Here is a 20696-nt window from a genome sequence, read left to right as displayed (position 1 = left end):
GATAAAAATGGCAGAAAGATAGCAGTTTTGAAAACAAGAAAAGCAAAAAGAAAGTCTGCTACTTGACCTGAATTTGTATCAGCCTAGTTTCTCCCTGCAGAACAAAACCTGTGCACCGCTTGTTTTCTTCTGATGCCAAACTGATGAAAAAATTTACCAAGTTTTTGATACAATTAGCGAATGTTTCCTTTCGTTGGCATTAAAGACAATTCCTAGTTTTAAATCATTATCATCACCACAATACATCACAAGAATATTTTCTACAATGTACTCGTTCATCAATTGCTCCTTCATCCAATATTATCTAGAATGTACTCACCAACATACGAATAGCCATTTGTAGTACATACACCAATACACCAGATACAAAAGGTCCTTTACAATTCTAGATTCATAAGGAGAATAAAGGAAAGACAATATATAGCTTCAACGATCTTAACCTTGTTTCCTGCTCATCACTACAATCCCCTTGAATTTCCATCCCAGGGCCAAATCTCTTAACTCCCACTCATTCTAGGTCTTGTAATAGAGGAAAGCAAACATATATTCCCGCAATGATCAATCACTAAGATGCCTTAAACACCATCAGGCAGGTACACTCATTTCCAATAGAGGTTCCCACCTAAAATTTCTTATCAATAGAAATGGGTCCTCAACAGATTAGAAAATGGCAGGAATGCTGGTTAATTATAGGAGAGGACACAAGAACAGAGCAATCTGAGATGACATTCCAGACTAGCGAAACCATTAAAGAAAAGTATAATGCTAAATGAATCCTATAAAAAACACAAACCACAATTATCCTAGCATAAGAACATCACTAGTTCACCACCACAAAGTATAACAGAAGCACCTTATAGCAATAACCAAAAGGATTAAACCATATAATTATAAGGGGAAGTCAAAGGCAGGTAAAGCAGTGGTAAACAGCTTAAGCATTTATCATAGTAACACAATCCAAAAGCCATACTCAGTTATTGTATGACCAAATAATAAATGATTTTCAAGTCATAAATCATCGTCCACTTACTAAAGTGACGATAACTTTCATTTCTCGTAATCTTATATCTGTGAATAAAACAAAATGAAGAATCCTTATTATCCCCAAATGTTAACCTATTCTTGAAAAATAAGTACTAAAATCGTGCACAAAATTTTCCATTAAAAAAAAAAAAAGGTTTTTTGACCATCACACCATCTCAATTTGCACCTACATTTCCCTCTCCTAAAGAATCCTTCTGCTTCTGCAATTCCTCAGCGGCCTTCTCTTTCTCCAACTCCTTATTGGCCTCTTCCTGAGCGGCCTTCTCAGCGCGTAAAATAGGCTCATAGTAATCAGCATGAGCCTCCATACACTTTCTCAAAGTACTGGTCACTTCAAAGCATTTCTCAACAACATCTTCCTTGTTCTGCTCAGCTTCTTCCACACATTTCTCCCAGTTTACAAAGCTATCTTTGCATCCACCGCCCTTCATAAACAGGCAAAATCCGCACTCTCCCTCTTCTTCCTCTTCTTCACCTTCAATTTCCTCTCCATTATCACTCACTGTCTCTTTCCCTTCTTGGGATTTTTTTAATTTGGTGTCAGTTGATGAATCTGAAGATTGGGGTTTTGGTTCTAGGGTTTTTTGGGTGTCAGTGATTGAGCTCTGTGGGGCTTGTGGTTGGTTCCTGTTATCTGAAGAGGACATATTAGGGTTTACTGAGTTAGGAGAAAAGTTTGAATTTTGAGAATCTGTATGAATCGGTGAGTCAGAATACGAGTTAGGGTTGTAAGAATCGGTTGTTGTTGAAGAGAAGCCGCCTCCCATGTCTGGTTAAAACCTCTTTTAAACCCTTGCTGGTTGAGAGAGTTTCCCCTTTTTTTTTCTTCCCCAAAAAAAAATAATAATAAAATGTTTTTCATTGTTTTTCTTTAATTACACAATTGAATGTGTTGTTTTCTTGTTAGAAAAGAAAAAGAAGAAAGTGTCGATCCCGCTGACTTGTTCAGCTGTTTGTGATGAACCAAATCAAGGCCCCTGCTTCTCTCAACAGTATTGATCCTTTTACTTGTCCATTAATTAATAATTAATAATTAATAATTAATAATTGAGAAATATAGGTTGCATCTTCATATCCCATATTCACATTTCTATTCATTTAATCGCGTAAATTATTTGTAAAATTTTTATTATTATTTAATTATCTTTTAAGTAGAATTTTTAAACATAAATAAGTTATTTTATTTTTTTTAGTAAAAACTTAAATTTTATAATAAATAGAAGACTAAAATTTTTTTAAATATCTAAAATATTTTATATTTATTTAACAGTCTTATTTCATTTCTTTCATAATATAATTTTAAAAAAATTACCTATAAAAATTATTTTATAATTTTTAATAAAAACTTAAATTTGACAACCAAACAATTAATTTCTTTTAGTAAAAACTCTAGTTTAAAGTAAAAACTCTACTGATAAAACTCTACTTAAATAAGTTGTATTTAAAAGACTATATCAAAGTAGCTTCAATTGCTCAGTACTCTATTTTATTTTAGTTTGCGAATAACATTAAAAAAAATAATTATTGTACTTTCCATGACCATGACGGTATCTTTCATTAAACCAACAAATAATTTGAATAAGCTAAATTACACTTGGCTTGAAACTCGAAATTTGAAATTAAGCATTGTTGATGATTATAGGCAACTGATGGAGATTCATCATAGTGCTATAAATTTGAAGCATTCCAGTTGAAGCATTCCTTACAGTTGTTAGAGATCCAGCACATTTAAAACAAAATTGATGCAAGGCTGTTTTATAATAATAATTTCAGGTCAGAGACTCAGAGTTGTCTAAAGAAGAAAGTCATCCTATGTGTGAACCTTTCTGGAAACATCATAATGGTCCTCCAAGCAATGGAACTTTCCTGTTGAATTCAACAAAATTTTGATGGATATTTTGGTGATGCTAATCATCTTTCTCGGTTTCTTCATCATTGTAACTGAAAGGTAGCGGAACTGACTTGAATGCTCGGTACTTGCCAACATTGTTCAAGTGCTCATTCTCCAACCTGATTGAACATGATCCTTGTATTAGAGTGTAAGCACCAATTAGATAATTAAATCGTTAATACTTGGCATGACTTTCCTCATTGCCAAAGAGGAGATATACCTGAAGAAGTTCCAAATGCCACGACGAAAAACTTCTAGGCAGGAAATTATGGTTGTTATTGCCATTTTCTGAAGAGAATGCAAATTGAATTCAATAACTAACTGCATCCAAGCAACTCTCAGTACTATATTCAGGACCTGTAATGAATCCCATCAAAGGCTTATTCAATAGCATAAGATGCAATACAATAAAAGAATACCTCAGTGACTAGTCATCTAAACATTACCATTGCTGCAAAATAGACACTCTTGTTGGAAATAACAAGATTATCTCTCAAATAAGTGTTCTTGGATTTCCTTTGTAGAAGCCCCCAATCCATGACAATATCCCAATATGTGCTCATTGCTACTGCAACAGCTGAGCTGGCTAAAGCCAACACAAACCAGGTGGTTCCCTTCTTCAGTTCAAAAGCTGTTCTAATAAGAACTGCAATGATTATCAATAAGTACTTCAAGCCATTCCATCCATGTACAGCATCCTTCTCCTCACACAACCGACGGAGGCACTACAAATTTATATAAACCATTGCTCTAAGTACATAATTCAAAGGCAATAAGCTTTCTTAAATGGGATTCCTTGAAAGGGTTGTTTTGTTCTGGTTGTGGACATGGATACAGCTAAAGTAAGACAGAGTACATATAGGCTGGAACAGAAAATTCAAACAAATGCAACATCATATAGTTTCTTAGAAACCTGAACGACCACCATGACACTGCCGTCATCCATGGACAATGCTTCCAGCATCAAAACTTGCAGATATGCAAAACAAGAAGAGAAAAGACTGAAACTAAACCTGTAAGAAACGGAGCCAGAATGGTACAATGGCCACAATGAAATAGAAAGCATTATAAATTCCATGAGTGTGGCACTTGCTTTGCCTCTGTGAAGACTCTCCCAAGCCATAGTAGCATATGTACAACTCAATACTCCTTATGGCCTGGACCTGGTATAAAACAAGAGGCAGCAACATAACATAACTGAAGTTAGGCATCTTTACTAGTTGCTCCCAATCAAGCGTGTGGGTATATAGTAAAACCTGACTGGTAATATTGTCTGCCAATAAAAAGTCTGGAAGTGTAACCTAAAAGAGAGAGAGAATTAAATATGCCATATAGCTCATCTTAACTTCATCAGCTATAAAATTCATTGTTAAAATTGCTCACTTTGTAGAGAGGGGCAAAAAAACAGTGAGTTGCAGATTTAATAAAGAAGAGGCGACTTGAACGGTATATGATGTCGAAGGGACAGAAGATTATGACAATTACAATCTGCAAAATGGTGAGAAAAGACAAGGAAATCCAGTTATCCAAACCGGCCAAGTTTACTGAATTTTCCTATATAATAATGTAGTCAAAAAGATAAATAAATGATTCATTGTCGCATAGAAGCACCTAGGAGAGAAAAGTTTAGCTGTTTCATCTTACTGTAATTGAGAACAGAGGAACCAGCTCAGTTAATTTCCGGTAATGTTCAGTTCTTGACCCCATGTCCAAGTGCAAATTTGCCAGGAAACTTGATAGAGCTAGTACTGCAAGACCTGTGCTGAGGAGGAAGACTTCTCGGTAGCTCAACACAGTTCCCTGCTTGAAACCAAGTATAAATGGATAGTTGACCCGATAACGCCGCCAGAAGTATATGTCTGCGGCATACATGAGCATATGCAGGATAGCATATGCAAATAAACTGCAAGGATAATCAAAATGATGCTCATTGAAAACACAGGTGGCAGAAAGGTATTGATCGAACTATTATGAGTAAAATCTGAAATTAATGAACAGATTGTACAGGGAAGTCTTTGGTTGCCTGTAAAGTGGGAAAATGTTAACCAAGTATGAGGCAGCCTCCTTCTTATCCATTAGGTCTCTGGCTTCTATTCTTAATACAACAGCAATAAGTAGAGCAATAGAGCAACCAGAGAAGAACCCTGAAGATGACACAATGAAATAAAATCAACCAATAGAATGTCTCAGAACCACAAAAAACAATGCGCTTTAACTAGTAATAAACTATATACCTGATAAAAATGTTACACCATGTCTTTCTTTTTTTCCTTTTGGCCTCAATGACTTCATGCCATCTTTGCGATTTGAGTTTGAAAAATGGCTGATGAAAGTAGTCTCCACTTTTTCCAGCAAACTGGTAACCTATAGAGGCATAAAGTAAATATACTACGTTACCATGAAGGATGTTTAGAGTTGAGAACATGGTAAAATTTATGAACTGATCTAACTGCTCATATTGAATTCTAACGTTGTCCTGGTTTTCCGAAATTCTGGGCATATTCAATGTCACATTTTGATAATTTTGTATGAGAATGAAGTATCCTATGCATATTATTACTGACATCATGATTTTACGACTCAAAAAAAATATGTAAGACATACATCCTCAGAGCTGCCGAGGTAAGAGTTGTCCACAATTTTCATATATGATCTGGATGCTCTCGTTGATGTGATCTGCTTAATGCAACAGAGGGAGTAAATTACCGAACTGTACTTTGTTCATTAATTTGTATGGTAGTCATGAAACTCATAATATAAAGAAGCATTTGGTCTCTAACCTTATCATACTTCTTCATGATCTTGGAAAATGCTGCAAGATTCATGAAACTGTTTCTCCCATTCACAAAACCAAGTAACGATTAATTGGGTTAAAGGGTAAAAATAGAAAAAATTATGGAATAGAATTTTTCCAGATTATTTCTGTCAATCACCTGTAGTTCTTTAGAAGGCGTAGCTTCTGATAGAATTCAATAAACACTACTCTCAATTGTCCTTCAACTTTCCTCAACTCCTCTTTTCTGAATCTCAACTCATCATCTTTTGAATCCTTGAAAACTCCTTTTAGGGTAGACCTAGGAGTTTCAAGTGTGTTATTAATCTTCACATGCTCAAGGATTTCTAGAGAATGGTCTTCGCACTTGTTCTCCTCTTCTTTGCAATCACTACTACAGTTGGCAGTAGTAACTTCACTGACTTCAGGGCCACCGGTAAGCTCTCCCTCTTGATAATTATTACTTGTATCCACTCCAATTGTCAAATCTGTACAATCACTTGCTGCACATTTAGTATGGTTTTGTAAATTTCAAGGGTAAAATAAATCTCTAACAGAGATGTAACTGCAAATCAGAAGAAGATCTCCACTGGAAGAGTCAAGAGATTCTTCTAGCAGACTTCTTTTGCTAATATCAACTCCAGGTCCCTCTATGTGTCCTGTTCCTGCATCTTGGGCATGTGACAATAATACACAAGGAAATGATGACCGTCCTACTTGAATCACAAAGCTACTAAGATTTTACTACCGAGTCTGTAGAAGCAGATTCAAAAAAGTAAAAAACTTTAAGCTACTTGTGTTTCTAATTTCTATGATGTTATGGTAGCAAGCTAAAAACTTTCGCAAATGAAAACAGAAATGGATAATAGTCAAATTATGCACAAAACAGCCAAATAAATGTAATTTAATTACACTTACCCAGAGTCCTAGTACTGGTTCTTAAAGGCACTGCAGTAGCATTATCTGGAGAAGCATTTTTTGTATCCACCTTGATTCGCAAAGCAATCAAGGCATCCATTTGCTTATTAAGCTCAGCTGCTTCACTCCTTACTGCCTCCACCTTATCCTTATAAAATTTATTGACCTTGTTGAGCTCTTGATCCAGCTTCTCAAAGAACATTTCCTCAATCTCCCCTCCTTCAGATTGCCTCAGGAAATTAGTCCTGTAAAAATGTCCAGAACCATCTCGCGGCAACGCCTCAACATCTATCACCTGATCTTCAATATCACCCTGACTGACAAAATCTCTGGATTTTGCATGTAGTCCACTGAAGGTCCGGTGCAATTTTAGCTTCTGCTTAATTGCTCTCAAGGGTGTTGGTGGTTGCCTACTCAACTTATGTAGCATAATTTCTCTTAAAATTTGCTTGAGCCCACTATAGTCCATGTACGCATCTATCCACTCAGGGACCTTCTGTTTCTTGAACTCTTTCCCAAACTTCATTTTCGTTTCTCTCTACAATCTTGTAGACACACAAGTACGTTGCTACTCACGAATCTTTATCTCAAGATTTACATGCAAACGAAATAACCAAAATTATCAGCCAGGAACCCAATTTTGGGCCAATATTAAAATAGATTACTACAAGCATCAGAGTCAAGAGGTACTGACAGAGACAGAGTTGACGGAAAAGTAACCAAATGGTACACCATTGCAAACGCCACTAACAAAATAATTCAAGAACTTAGATTGTAACATGCATGCAGCCACTAATTAAGAAGAACCAAAATGAGAAAAGAGAAGACGCAAGAAGGTACCTTATTTTTCGTTTTTTTGTTCAGCAAAGAAAACGAACGGAGAAAGAAGAAGATTTTTAGAGTGACAAGAATGAAACCGCCTTGATAGTATATTTCTTGAAGCACTAAAAATGAGGTGTATTTTTGAGCCTGAAGAGCCGCCGCTCTGCCGCCGGCATGCTGCTTTCCAAGTAGCAATGCTGAAGAATCGTGTGTTCGCAAGACCACAGCTTGAACATGATCCGGCACCAATCAAACGACGAAGTCGTCTCTGAGCAACAGAAACGTTTCATCCGATTGGCATGCGGGTAGGACGTTATGTGGACTTATGAGACAGCATAATTCCTCTCATATTTATTGGTTACGGTTGAGATTTGAGAATTACAATGTCCCACCAATTCTTGACGCGCGTCCTGAATGAACTGTTAAACTTTCCCTGCACACCAAGTTCTCTGTAGCACACCATTTCTTAGGATGCATGCATGGTGCCAGCTCTCACATCTGGGTAATGCTAACCGTTAATTATGAGTACGTGGGATACATCATTTTAGTAACAACACTTGAAAACCCAACAAAGACCAAAATATAAATGTTTGTGTCCAAGAATTCATATTGGAAATAGAATTTTGCTTAAATATTTTTTGGTCTTTTTTGGTTTTTCAAATTTTGTCTTGTGTTCATGAATTGGCATTGGAAACATGATACCCATATCATGTATAAGGTCGGTACCCTTTCCGTAAACTTGTGGATTCTGCCTGCGTTTAAGTGATCAGGTTACGATAATGGTTGAAAATTTGAAGTACGTACATAAATTTGAGATACCAAATAGATTCAATGAAACCGCGAGTAGAATATGACGGGTAAAATAACTCATCAAAGCCTTGTCTGATCAGTGAAGTTTTGGGTCCTAAACTCACTTGATTTTGGTACTGCTTTTTGTCTACATTCTGCTCATCATTCCACAGGAATAACCATTTTGTCCAAACACACCCCCCCCCCCCCCCAAAACCCACCCAAAAAAAAAGTCGTATTATTCAAAACATTTCTACAAAGAAAAACTAAAGAGTCTTATTCAACTATCTCAGCAAAACTTTAAATGATATAAAGGGGCAAAAACAGATGACCCCTATAACACAACCGTGGGCTTAATCATTTTTACTCGTGATTTTTCCTCTCTCCACTACAACAGAAGAAGTGTGGTAGCTTAACACGACCGCAGCTCCTGTAACACAATAAATTGATTACACAAAAGACCATAATGAATATCTTATGCACTTGATCTCAAATATTAACAGAGGTGGCACTAAATGAAGCATGTGTCAAACCTTAAGCTGAAAAGTAGTAGAATTTGATTAAGACAATGGCTTAGGCGAGGTAATATAACATTATGCAGCAAAAAGGGTGAAAATGAACAGAAGAAAAACAATATCTTCGTTCAAGCCTCCAAGAAATTGCATTTAACACACCATTCTAAGATGTCGATTTTGGAAAGGACCCCCTCTTTATCTCAGAAAGAGAAAAGAAGAAAAAAGATGAACGACAATATGGCTCACAAATTGATACTAATTCAATGCTCCGTCACCCACCCCAAAAAACAAATGCAAGTTTAGACTTTGAAAAAAACGGGGGAAAAGGTTATCATGTTTGCAACCAATCAAACAAATAATGCTAAAGTCTAGGGTAGAAAAAACCATTAATTTTCCCGCATTACCAAAAATCAAAGTTTGAGTCTCATATCACTACTGAATTGTTAAAATATCCAACTTAACAATGGCTTGGTCAAGCCACAGAGTCCCTCAGTTCCTTGTATAAAATAACAAGTCCATATTATTTTTTTTTCCCTTATTTTACCAACAAAACTGCCAGGACATAATAATTATCCTAATCATTTCTTATCTTTAAAAAGATCCATAATGAAATAACTTATATCCAAAACATCAAGCACAAAACATAACAGGCTAACATTACTGGAAATATTCTTACTTGCAGCGAACAATGACTGGAACAGGTTTCAAAGCCTTTGGTCCATTTCTTATGCCTCGCTTGTGGCGAGAAACCTGCATGATTAGCAAAGCCTCTAAGATACCTTTTTAAAAATATATATAAATGAAATTTTACTAGCCCAAACTTCATGAAAAAAAATCTATGCACGAAGGAATTGCAAATAACATTCATACAGAAGAATTGCATCTCTAATTACAAAAGCAATATATCATTGCAACAAACAAAGAATCAATTTTTGAGCAGCAATAATAATAATAATGAAAAATAATAAGTGGAGGCTACAGAAGTTTAAAAAAAAAAGAAGAATTACCTTTTTTTTGGGAACAGCCATGAGCTCCATGGACCCAGCAAACGAGTAACTGGGGAATCCGAATTCACTGTTATTATTGTAGTTTGTTGTGTCTCCGTTTCGATCAAACTCGGGCAAAACCAAAGGTGGAGGTGGAATCTGAGAGCTGATAGCCGTATCCAACGGCAGAGGAAGAGCGGTGGCGTGGGCCCACCTCCTGAACGGCCACGTCCATCCCGCGGTACCACCGGCACTCTTTAACATCGCCAGTCTCAACGCCATTTTGATAGCACTGTAAGTACAAAGTGGCTGTTAGGTTTTTCTTTTTGTTGAGAAGAGCGACGTCGTTTAACGTGATACCTCTTAAACTCAGTGGGAAAAAAAAACCCCAAGGTTTCGAAACCGGTCACAGAAACCCTTTTTAACATTTTCCCCTTTTATGGTTTCCCCTTTCCCGGTTTTATTACCCACCCGTATTTTCATTAGAGTCCTCAATTTGCGTTTATTTCATTTGATACGAGATGTCTTGACAAATAGTATACAATAGTCCTTTTTTTTTTCGCCAAAAACAAATTGACCGGTGAGGTCATAGTATTCTTGAAATTTGTTGTCCTTAATTTCTCAATTAACTGCGATTTGAATTTCTGACCCCATCATTGTATTTTTTTTTAATCTCTTGTAATCATGAGTTATAACATTAAAATATTGACAAAGCCAACAATTCTTTGAACAAATTATTGTACATAAAATCATATAACACAATAATATTTACATATTTGTTGAATAAGATCACGACATTACTTACGTAATTTTTATTTATTATTATGTTCTTTCATAATTAATCACAAAAGTTATTTTTTTTCTTAAAAAAAAAATTTTGAAAGGTTAATCTTGAAACATTGTACTTTGTAATTTTTCTTCATATCGTCAATAAGAATTTCATGTCCTTTGCTAAACAAAAATCAAGTTAAGAGAACTTTTTAACCTTAAAATATAACTTTACAAAACGAGTTTTTATTATTTAGTTTATGTTATACTATGAAACTATTTATAAATTGTCATAATTAAAATAGTGTAATTTTGTTACTTATAACAAAAGAAATTAATTGTTTATATATATTTGACAATCAAAACTATGTTAAAGAACTTGAGTAATAAGGGTTTCAAATATCAGAAGCTATCAATATTATGTTTATTTAAGTCTAATAAACATTAAACACAAACATGAAAGACTCGGTAAAAATTTTCCCTCGGACCGTGCACATTTGGCGGTTTGAGTTTGACCACTCTTAACAACAGCAAGTAGCAACAGAAACAAATTTGAAAATTCTGAAACTAAGTTTTCTAAAGATCAATTACGTACTATGGATCCGCATTCACATCGGAGGCGACATCACCGATCAGATTTTGCAGATCAGCGGCTTACGGAACTCGCACGAGCTCCAAATAAGAGATTCAATATTAATACAACGAGGCTTGCCAAGATTTTGGCAACTGGTTTGATCATTCTTCCCATTCTTGTCATTCTCTCCTTGATCACTCGTCAACATCCGTCTGATCACACCGTTGGATTAGCCGACGCCAGAATCTTGGAAGCAAGAGTGGGACTAAATATCACCACTTGAAGATTACGTCAGGTAACAGCAGGGCTTCTCCAACAAGTGAGCAGACCAAAACAGCACGAGCTCCACCAAATGTTGCTTCAAAAACACGTAAGCAAAACTTTCTTCTTTATTCAGCCTTCTGAACTTTTTTTTCCTTAAATATATTTATTTTATTTATTCTATGAGCATGCCAATAGCAATACTGGAAACTAAATCCCCACCCTCCCAAAATTTTGTTGGCGGGATTTGCGAACATTTTTTACAACCTGAGAGATTTTACCCATTGAATCAATTGATACTCACAACCTACTGATTTATTCATAATGCATAGAGCTAATCATTTCTGTGATCTCATCTGTGAATTGTTCATTTCTTAGGTAGATATATACCAATTAATGCTTCTTGCATCTGCTTCTCTTGGTTTCATGATTTACAACTAGCTGTGGTAATTTTTAAGTTGAATGAATTCCTGGCCCCTTGCAGAATAATTTCTACCTATGGAGTCTGTTATTTAACTCTAATTTGATTTGCTAACTTGTTCATTTCTTCATATATAGGCTGAGTCCTTAATAACCCTAAAGCTACTGAGCTGCCTTCTTAAGGCAAACTTCTCGCAGGACTTATTGCTGCTGGAGGATTTGAAGAAGGTTCTTGTTTAAGTAGGTATTAGTCCTTTTTATATCTCCTTTACAAACTCATAAATTATGAAGCTCTTCACAAATACTGCGGACCTAAAACTCAATCCTACAACAAAACCCTGAAGAAAGTTAAGTCTAGCCACAGTAGTAGTGGTTCCGCAGGCACCGACTGTAAATACGTTGTTTGGGTAGCTTTCAGTGGCTTGGGAAACAAGGTTTTATCCGTAACTGCAGTACTTCTGTACGCTCTGCTAACAAACCGAGTTATGCTTATTGATCGAGGAGAGGACACTGTTGATCTTTTCTACGAGCCATTTCCAAAGACATCATGGATTCTACCCTTGGATTTTCTCATTACACAAAAGTTCAACGGCTTTAACATGAAATCTCCCGAGTGTCACGGAAAGCATCATTGCCTTCCTATCTATGTCTTCATCTTGATCATGAATATCAGCATCACGATAAGCTTTTTTTCTGTAATCAGGATCAAACTCTTTTTGAAAGAGTCTCCTGGTTAAAAATTAAAACAGATAATTATTTTGTGTCATCGCTCTTCTTGATCAAATCTTTCAAATAGGAACTTGGTAAATTATTTCTTGCGAAAGACACCGTTTTTCCACTATTTGGTTCGGTGTCTGATCCACCCAAAAAACCATGTATGGGGCCTAATCATAAGTTATTAACAAGCTTCCTTGGCGAAGGCAGATGAGAGGATTGGAATTCAAGTAAGAGTATTTGATACACGACCTGGTCCATTTAAATATGTGATGGATCAGATTCTAGACTGTACTCTAAAGCAGAAATTGCTGCCTGAAGTTGATAATGACGAATCTGCTATCAAGTCATCAGCAAAGCCTAAATTAAAGGCCGTTTTGGTTACCTCTTTAAATTCTAGATACTATGGAATTTTGAGGAACATGTACTGGGAATATTCAACTGTGACTGGTGATATGGTTACGGTTTACCAGCCAAGCCATGAAGAGTATCAACAGACAGAAAAATCATCTCACAACGGCAAGGCATTGGCTGAAATGTATCTCCTTGGTATAACTGATGTGTTAATTACGAGCTCATGGTCCACATTTGGCTAAATAGCTCAGGGTCATACAGGTTTGAGACCATGCTCTTTAAGGCTCAAAATGATACAACTCCGAATCCTGCCTGTCAAAAAGACGAGTCGATGGAGCCTTGCTTCCACACTCCTCCCTTTTATGACTGCAGAGGAAAGAGGGGAATTGATACAGGTAGCATGGTTCCCTATGTGACACATTGTAGGATATGACTTCGGGCCTTAAGGTGGTCAATAGGGACACATGGGAAGTACTGTGAGGATATGACTTAGGGCCTAATTAACTTCCCGCTGTCATTATAATCCCAATTACCACCAATATTCTAGCTATGTTATCCTGCTTCCAATTTTGATGTTAAATAGAATTACGTTTCCTCAGAGTCTCGGAGATCAATTCTAAACTTTTATTTCTTGTTTTCGGTTACCCTGTGCTTTTCTACTAGCTAGCTAATTTTGTAAACCGATCAACAGTATGCGTATAAGCTTCAGCAAGTTGAGGCCAACTTCTTATTATTTATTCTGCTACATGATATCACGATACCTGCTGCCGGTGAAAGCTCTCTCTGCCAATTCCCAGGAACAAAAACAAAATATATGTAGTTAACAGTATCCTGTACTCATGGTATAATACTACAATTGCATATAAATTTTCTTAAAATCTCAAAATGAAACTCATATCGAAACATTATTGTTTGGAAAATAATATCACAATTTTGACCAATTTATAAAAATGGATGAACTTAAAAACTTTTCATGTTTTTAGCCTAAAAAAGAGTATCATTTTGGACGTGGACGAATTACATCTAAGGCTTCATTTGTTATATCTTTTCAAATAAAGTTTATTGAAATATAATTTTTATTAGTAGAGTTTTTACAACAACAAAAAATTAGTTATTCAATTGTCTATGAGATCTTTTATTAAAAATTATAAATTTACTTTAATAGTCAAGTTTTTTAAAGTTATGTGATGAAAGGAATAAAATAAGATTATCACATAAATAAATGAGATATATTAATTTTTTAAAAATTTTTTAACCTCTACTTCTAAAAACTCAAAATTTAAACTGTAGAAAGGCAAAATAAATTGTTTAATCATTAAAAGCTTTACTAAAAAAAACAGCAACAAAAAGTCTTAAAAACAAGAAAAAAGTACTTATAGACATTAGATAAGCTATATCAAACTGACATTAAATGAGTCAAAATTAATAAAATATAAGGATTATGATTTGGTGCTGAGATGAATTTTTACTGAGCACTAAATCAATTGTTAAAATTATTTAATTTTTTTATTTATCTCGTCTAACAATCATTGATTCAATGCTCGATAAAAACTTAGCTCAGTATTGAATCATTATCCACAATATAAACTGTGGTTAATAGTCATGATTAGTATTTATTTAAGTACTTCTTTATCTATAAAGTTTTTGTTAAAAATAAATAGCTACACTTATGTAATTTGATAAAATAATCATAGAGGTTCCTTATTTTTTAAAAAGGGATATTATCAAATACCCCTTTAATATTTTCTAACATATCACTTTACCATCAAGATTTTTTGACAACTATATGTTTGCCACCTGATGTTTCAATTGTTATCATTTTACCATCAAATCGTTAAAAGTAACATAATATTTAACATGATTTTTTTTCAAAAGATTATTTTATCCTTTAAACTATTTTTAAGTATGTAGAAATGTGATTTTGTCATCTAAAATAAATTTTTTTCCAAAAATTAAAGATTTGGAAAATCAAATGTTTTAAGTGTTTAAACTTTTGAAAATAAATAAATATGTTAAAAAATAACGTTATTTCAATATTTATATTTATATCAATTTTAATAAATACAAATCCATTATTATGATAAATTTATGAAAGAGAAATAAAAATTATTTTATCTTAGTTTCTTGTTCTTTTAACATTTTTTTAGTTATTTAAATTAGTTTAATTAGTATATATCAATTCCAGTATTAAATTTAATAATCCTAAATAATTGTTTTATCTGATTGAAAAATTACCAAATTACTATATGTCACTTTCGTTTTATATGAAATCACCAATGCTGCTTAAATTTGTCAAATTAAAATACCTTAAATACCCCTATAATATAATCATTTTTTAATCAAGTTAACTATTTAGTAGTAAAATAATAACAATTGAAATTTCAGGTGGTAAAATGTAGTTGTTAGAAAACTTTGATGGAAAATGATATGTCAGAAAGTATTAGATGGGTATTTGATAATATCCTTTTTAGAAATGGTTTTACTGACTCCTTAATGTGTTGATAGAAACAGTTTCACAAACCTCTAAAGTTTGTATAAAAAGGGGCTGTAGGTGTCTTAAAATAAGTTTATATGATAATTTCTAATATTTACTAAATATATTTATCCATGAGATATTATCATTTTATTACCTAATTTTTCCTGACATATCACCTATCACTAAAGTTTTGTTGACAATTGATTTTTTTCCATCTGATGTTTCAATTTTTATTATTTACAACCAAACCATTAAAAAATAACAGAATTTATGGTAAAAGCCTATGTTATCCTAAACAATGTAAATACAATTTAATCCTAACAAATAAAAACTTAATTTTATATAAAGAGATAATACTTTTATCAATTAAATATTTTATATATCCAAAATAATCAATTGATAAAATCAAATATATTATAACACTTTTGGTTTAATACATTAAAATTCTTACCCCCAAGGGGCGTGGTCGGATTGGTAACAGCATGAAATTTGTAATAGCTGACTACCCGAGTTCGAGTCTTACTGGAGATAAGGGGAAAATCAAAATTATTTGGGTTTGGCCCACCCCCTTACATTTTAAGAAAAAAGAAAAAAAAATACATTGAAATTCTTGAAATACACTTGTGACATTAGCAATTTTTTAATGAAACTAACAGTTTAGTGGTAAAATGATAAAAATTAAAAGATAAAGTGAGAAAAAGTAATTATCAAAGTTTAGTAGTAAAGGATATGTCATAAAAAATAAAATGGTAAAATGATAATATCCCTTCATAAATTTTGTGTTTAAAAAATTTTTAGTTGGGTCATCTTTGTAAATTACTTATATATTTTGGCCATTTTCATCGAGTGGAGCTTTTACCACCTCTCTAAAATCCTTATAACATCCATTTTTCTATTTTATTTCCTAAAATACCCCATTTTAATTTATAATATACAAACCCATATATTAAAATTAACTATCTTTCCATAGTATTTTCAAAAATTTCTTTTAAGTTTTTATTTATAAAATATATACAAATATTAAAATCCTAAATTATTTTCGTCTTTTTATATAATTGCTATCTCCATAACTCTAAACTCTTATAATTTTTTAATTAAAATTTAAAATATAAATACAAATGATGAGATAGGGTGTGTGTGTGTAATAATCTGGTAAATCTTGTATTAAGTTTTTAATCGAATTTTCCATTCAGAAGACAAAATTTCTGCGTAAGTAATTTCAATTGAAAAGGGGGTTTATGGGGAAATTTGGAGGGTGTCAAAAGACCTACTCTTGTCATCAACATCACATAAAATCGGCTTAAAATTTGTTAGAAGCCCCGGTTGGAGCCCAGAATCAAACCCATCCAGGTACTTCATCGTGGTTAAACAACGTCGTTTTGGAGTCCGTCGAAGCTGCTAGTGGCGTCTTTTTGTCCGCCTACTGGTAGTGCTGCTCCTGCAGATAGATTAGTTTTAGAGAACTGAAGCAAACTCAGTGCAACAACAATAGAAGACAGCTACGATGTCATTTATGAAAGGAGATTTACTGATGAAAACTAGAAAGCTGGTCAAGGGCATGGCCAAGGCCGAGCCTGTGTGGCTCAAAGCCATGGAACAGTGAGTCTCTCTACAATCCCTAATTTCTTAATTAGGAAAAATATTTTATTTTTATTAGTCATTTTCTCTTAAATAAAGAAAAATATTTGACTTTTTAAAATTAGGGCTCCTCCTGCAACATTCCCACGTGCCGAAGGAAAAGTTCAGAAGATTAGGCTCCCAGAGGATGTCTACATAAAGAAGTTCTTTCAGAAGCATCCGGAATCGCTTTATCACGATGACATCCAGTAAGCATTCAGTTTCGACTTCCGTTTTTTTCCTTTTTTTGTTTTTCATATGACTATATGTGTGTGATATGGATTCATTTGTTGGAAAATTTGCCTAATCGAGTATTGTCTGGTGAAATGGTTATAGGGTAAACGGGTTCAATTTCTCTTGAGATATTTTTATGTGGCGGGTGTTTGATGTCTTGTTTCGTTCTAAATTGCACTTAATCATAGGCCTTTCTAATTTATATTAGAGCTGCCTGAGCTAGGTGCATAGAGAAAATCAGTTTTACTAGCAGATGCTATGCAACTGGGAAGATGGATCCACAGGTGAATGGCCTGCTATGCTACTTGCCTACTAATTCCATCACACATGTATGCCGTTCTCCTGCTGCAAAACCTTTATCATTATCAGAATTTGCGTATAAAATTGGGATTTATCTCATATTAAGGTCAGTTATAGTTGTAATGAGGGGTGGGAGTTTGGTGAGTAAAATTTTACAAAGTGTTTTGTTTTAGTATGCTTAGCTACTGCAAATAATCACTATTTTGTCTTGTTGCTGGATTCACACTCGTATAGTAGGTCACTTTGGTCCTATGTTGTGGCCTTGAGCGAGGGTGCGCAAAGGTAAAGCTGTCCAATCAGCAGCAGCTATAAGACTGCTGAGATGGATCTGTGGGCATGGCTAAGGTGCGACTTGCCAAATGGTTCATCTTACATTTTTATGTGATGCCATGCCAATATGTGTCTTATTTTATAGCCTAATCTTTAGATTGAATTTTTTTTTTAACCCTGCGAATGTCTGGCCATCACTTTTTCTTTCTTTTTTTTTTTCTTTTTTCTCCTCTCTCTCTCTCCCCCCTTCCCCTAAGTAGATTGTCAAAATCATAGGCAGTTTAACTTATACATCTGTGTAAGTTTGTTTCTTTTCACTTATGTACCGTGAATTCTCAAAGTTACTTTCTCTCCACATTCTTATTTTAGCTTCGTTTTAATGGCTTCTTCTGTTTGCCGCCAGTGAATTCATGTTTGTCATCTTTCAATGTTTGGGCTTGTTTAATTTTGAGAATAGATTTCAAAGATGACCGAACTAGTTTTTGCTTAACATTTGGTCAGGATAAATGGTTTCGAACCAGTTCCAGCCCGTTTATTTGCTCAGCGGGTGCTTGAGTTTAAAGAGCAAGGAGTTAATGAGGAGGAAGCTATGCAAGTGGCTGACGTATGTGTCCTGCATTCTGAATCCTGATTCTTCTTCTCTCCTCTTACCTTTCTCCTCAATCTAACTAGTAACTACAATTTGTATCTCTCGATTAATGGTTGGTTTATGTGGAGGATATTGCAAAAATGAAGGCTATTTTCTTTTCTTCACCATTATTACAATTGCTGTTATTTCTTTCTAGATGGAATATCGAGCAGAGAAGAAAATGAAAAAGAACGCATATTCTCGATTGAAGGAAATTGCTCATCTTCTGGGGAAGAGCCCTCCTCCTAACCCATATCCTAGTGCTATAAAGAAGATACAAGCAAAGGAGAGGAAGTATGTCCGTGACCGTTTCTATAATCCTAGCATTGTCAAAATGGTGCAAGTGATGAAAGAGGAGAGGGCAGCTGAAGCACAGGACAGAATGAGAGGGGGTGGCTGGTAAAGTTTTTCTGAAATGAGTTCTAATATAAGAGAGCCGTCGGAGCATCTACAATCACTGAATAATTTATAATGATTGATTTGGCTTTTCAACTGCCAGAGATCTTTTAGTGCTTCTTAGCTTAAATTTTTTGGTCAATTATCATTTGATGGCATTAAAATCAGATAATCAAATTTAATATTCTCATTTGTATACTATCTTTTACCAAAATACAATTCGGATACAAGAAGAATTACCTGTTAGAAATAATTATTTATCCCTAGGTGTTTAATGTCATGTACAAACTAATCTCACTGCACAGGCTGAAAGAAACCATTCGGACGCAAGATGACGATCCTTTTTATATTCTTTAAGAGTTGGTATGATCGCCAACTTAATCTGCAGATGGGCATGACATTAATTCAATTTAGTGATTATGAAGTGTGCCGCTAGGGGAGTACCTCTTGCATGACCTAGTAATTTGTCTCAGTATACAGTCAAAGAAGTCTGGTGCTTTTTGTTGTATGGATATGAGCACTGCCGTACTCTCTCCGATACTGTTGAGTTGGCTAATATTTAAAGAGCCAAAAGAAAAGGTCACCTAGCTTGCCGAAAGACTATAAAGAGAAAGCAGGGAATAAGAGCATTATCCCGAATTATCGATACACGTCTGGAGGGTACTGAACATAAAGAGCAAAGATGGAGATTACATCAACACTTTTACTGTTATATGTTGGGAAAGAAGTGGCAACGAATACGGAAAAATCAAACAAAAATAACACCGATTTATTCTTGCATCCACAATTTTGCTAACGTTAACTTCTTCTTCAAGATAAGAAGATCTTCGGCGGCTCCAAATGGGCAACTTTATCTTTGTGTACTAATCAACTCGTTTTTACACCTCAAGGTCCCCTAGTACACTGATAAAAACATGTTGCATATTTTGACATTTGACAAACATAAACTCTTCTGAGGTGTCCCAATTTTGTTGGTCTACAGCAATTCGAGCAACAATCTGGAATCCAATCCTTTCGCAGCTCTCCAGCCATGGAAGCTACAACTGCAGCATCGGGCATGATGACGGCAATAAACTTCCTTGCAACTTCGCCAACCCCACGAACGTTTGTCCCCACAACATCCTTATCATCGCGATGGCTTTCCAAACCCAAAAAACCAAACCTGCTCGTTGTTTATGCTCCAAGAGTTAATAATCTTCTCTCTTTCCTCACTCATTGCTCCACAAAACCAGACACCAACACGAACAATGAAACAGACCAAGATTCAACAATTGAGCATAACTCAAACTCAAAATCCAACCAGGGTAATGCACCATCAAGTTCAAATTCAGATGAAGCACTTGGCGCTTCTTTATCACCTTCAAATTCTTCTAGTTCTAGAGGATTGGTGCTTGATTTAGGTTCAACAAATTCATGGGACAGCGGTGAAATTGGTTCACCAGTGGTCAAAAGATTCCTCGGTGATGATGAAGAGAGATGGTACATGTGGTACCATGGCAATTCTGGTGAAAAGCCAGGTTCAGATTCTGTTGGTTTAGCAATTTCAAGCAATGGGATTCACTGGGAGAGAGGTAATGGGCCAGTTAGAACTTGCAATGATGTGGGTTTGGTCATGAATTGTGGCAAAGATTGGTGGGCATTTGATACTTTGAGCATTAGACCTAGTGAGGTTGCGATCATGTCCAGTAATAAAGTTAGAGCCTCAAGTGCTGTTTACTGGCTTTATTATACTGGTTACAGTAGTGAGAAAATGAATTTTTTAGATTATGATTCTTTGGAGTTCAATTTAGAGAACCCTGAAAGGTTTCAAGTTGGCAATTTGTTGAGTGGGTGAAATGGTTTAAAGCGGAAGATTAATAAGTCCTTGCCGGGTTTAGCAATAAGCCAGGATTGGAAGCATTGGGCAAGAATTGAAGGGGAACATCACAGTGGAGCATTGTTTGATG

The 20696-nt window shown here is 34.8% G+C and overlaps 5 protein-coding genes, 1 non-coding gene and 1 pseudogene across 6 annotated transcripts in view; 4 read left to right on the top strand and 3 right to left on the bottom strand.

The window, feature by feature from the left end:
- Nucleotides 1–875: 875 nt before the first annotated feature.
- On the bottom strand, nucleotides 876–2007 carry LOC18044605. Its single transcript, XM_024186049.1, has one exon. It carries the CDS (start codon nucleotides 1809–1811, stop codon nucleotides 1200–1202), a length of 612 nt encoding a protein of 203 aa, XP_024041817.1. The 5' UTR covers nucleotides 1812–2007; the 3' UTR covers nucleotides 876–1199.
- Nucleotides 2008–2720: 713 nt separating this feature from the next.
- On the bottom strand, nucleotides 2721–7191 carry LOC18044604 (phosphate transporter PHO1 homolog 10). The gene is made up of 12 exons (XM_024186354.1): nucleotides 6623–7191; nucleotides 5869–6207; nucleotides 5716–5764; nucleotides 5540–5611; nucleotides 5170–5299; nucleotides 4959–5079; nucleotides 4580–4838; nucleotides 4319–4423; nucleotides 3949–4236; nucleotides 3382–3660; nucleotides 3156–3292; nucleotides 2721–3054 (listed from the first exon to the last, which is right to left on the bottom strand). Exons 1-12 carry the CDS (start codon nucleotides 7150–7152, stop codon nucleotides 2952–2954), a joined length of 2412 nt encoding a protein of 803 aa, XP_024042122.1. The 5' UTR covers nucleotides 7153–7191; the 3' UTR covers nucleotides 2721–2951.
- A 1257-nt stretch (nucleotides 7192–8448) lies between these two features.
- Nucleotides 8449–10114, bottom strand: LOC18044904. Its single transcript, XM_006438677.2, has 3 exons — nucleotides 9760–10114; nucleotides 9429–9502; nucleotides 8449–8667 (listed from the first exon to the last, which is right to left on the bottom strand). The coding sequence occupies exons 1-3, from the start codon at nucleotides 10018–10020 to the stop codon at nucleotides 8601–8603; spliced, it is 402 nt and encodes a 133-aa protein (XP_006438740.1). The 5' UTR covers nucleotides 10021–10114; the 3' UTR covers nucleotides 8449–8600.
- Nucleotides 10115–11102: 988 nt separating this feature from the next.
- On the top strand, nucleotides 11103–13309 carry LOC18044903 (annotated as a pseudogene).
- A 3282-nt stretch (nucleotides 13310–16591) lies between these two features.
- On the top strand, nucleotides 16592–19080 carry LOC18044902. The gene is made up of 4 exons (XM_006438675.2): nucleotides 16592–16904; nucleotides 17009–17131; nucleotides 18228–18330; nucleotides 18512–19080. The coding sequence occupies exons 1-4, from the start codon at nucleotides 16810–16812 to the stop codon at nucleotides 18755–18757; spliced, it is 567 nt and encodes a 188-aa protein (XP_006438738.1). The 5' UTR covers nucleotides 16592–16809; the 3' UTR covers nucleotides 18758–19080.
- LOC112099412 lies at nucleotides 17329–17487 on the top strand. The gene has a single exon (XR_002906216.1). It is a non-coding gene; the product is annotated as a small nucleolar RNA snoR143 (small nucleolar RNA).
- A 521-nt stretch (nucleotides 19081–19601) lies between the features above and the next one.
- LOC18044901 overlaps nucleotides 19602–20696 on the top strand; it is a 2398-nt gene continuing 1303 nt past the window's right edge. Inside the window, 1 exon segment of the mRNA XM_006438674.2 lies at nucleotides 19602–20688. Coding sequence (XP_006438737.2) covers nucleotides 19781–20688 — 908 coding nt within the window. The 5' untranslated portion in view covers nucleotides 19602–19780.

The sequence above is a fragment of the Citrus clementina genome, unplaced genomic scaffold (genome assembly GCF_000493195.1).
Source record: "Citrus clementina cultivar Clemenules unplaced genomic scaffold, Citrus_clementina_v1.0 scaffold_4, whole genome shotgun sequence".
In the NCBI taxonomy this organism is placed as follows: domain Eukaryota; kingdom Viridiplantae; phylum Streptophyta; class Magnoliopsida; order Sapindales; family Rutaceae; genus Citrus; species Citrus x clementina.
Note: the sequence above shows the minus strand (reverse complement) of the source record. Positions and strands in the feature narration are given on the sequence as shown.

Excerpts from the sequence above, each read along its gene's own strand:
- LOC18044605 (XM_024186049.1), bottom strand. The coding sequence starts at position 1,811 with ATGGGAGGCGGCTTCTCTTCAACAACAACCGATTCTTACAACCCTAAC.
- LOC18044604 (XM_024186354.1), bottom strand. The coding sequence starts at position 7,152 with ATGAAGTTTGGGAAAGAGTTCAAGAAACAGAAGGTCCCTGAGTGGATA. Across the intron at positions 5,765-5,868 it reads CGCCTTCTAAAGAACTACAG|TTTCATGAATCTTGCAGCAT; the intron begins GTGATTGACAGA and ends TGGGAGAAACAG. Across the intron at positions 4,424-4,579 it reads TTCCTCTGTTCTCAATTACA|ATTGTAATTGTCATAATCTT; the intron begins GTAAGATGAAAC and ends ACCATTTTGCAG.
- LOC18044904 (XM_006438677.2), bottom strand. The coding sequence starts at position 10,020 with ATGGCGTTGAGACTGGCGATGTTAAAGAGTGCCGGTGGTACCGCGGGA. Across the intron at positions 9,503-9,759 it reads TGGCTGTTCCCAAAAAAAAG|GTTTCTCGCCACAAGCGAGG; the intron begins GTAATTCTTCTT and ends CTAATCATGCAG. Across the intron at positions 8,668-9,428 it reads CCAGTCATTGTTCGCTGCAA|GAGCTGCGGTCGTGTTAAGC; the intron begins GTAAGAATATTT and ends ATTGTGTTACAG.
- LOC18044902 (XM_006438675.2), top strand. The coding sequence starts at position 16,810 with ATGTCATTTATGAAAGGAGATTTACTGATGAAAACTAGAAAGCTGGTC. Across the intron at positions 16,905-17,008 it reads TGGCTCAAAGCCATGGAACA|GGCTCCTCCTGCAACATTCC; the intron begins GTGAGTCTCTCT and ends TTTTAAAATTAG. Across the intron at positions 17,132-18,227 it reads CTTTATCACGATGACATCCA|GATAAATGGTTTCGAACCAG; the intron begins GTAAGCATTCAG and ends ACATTTGGTCAG.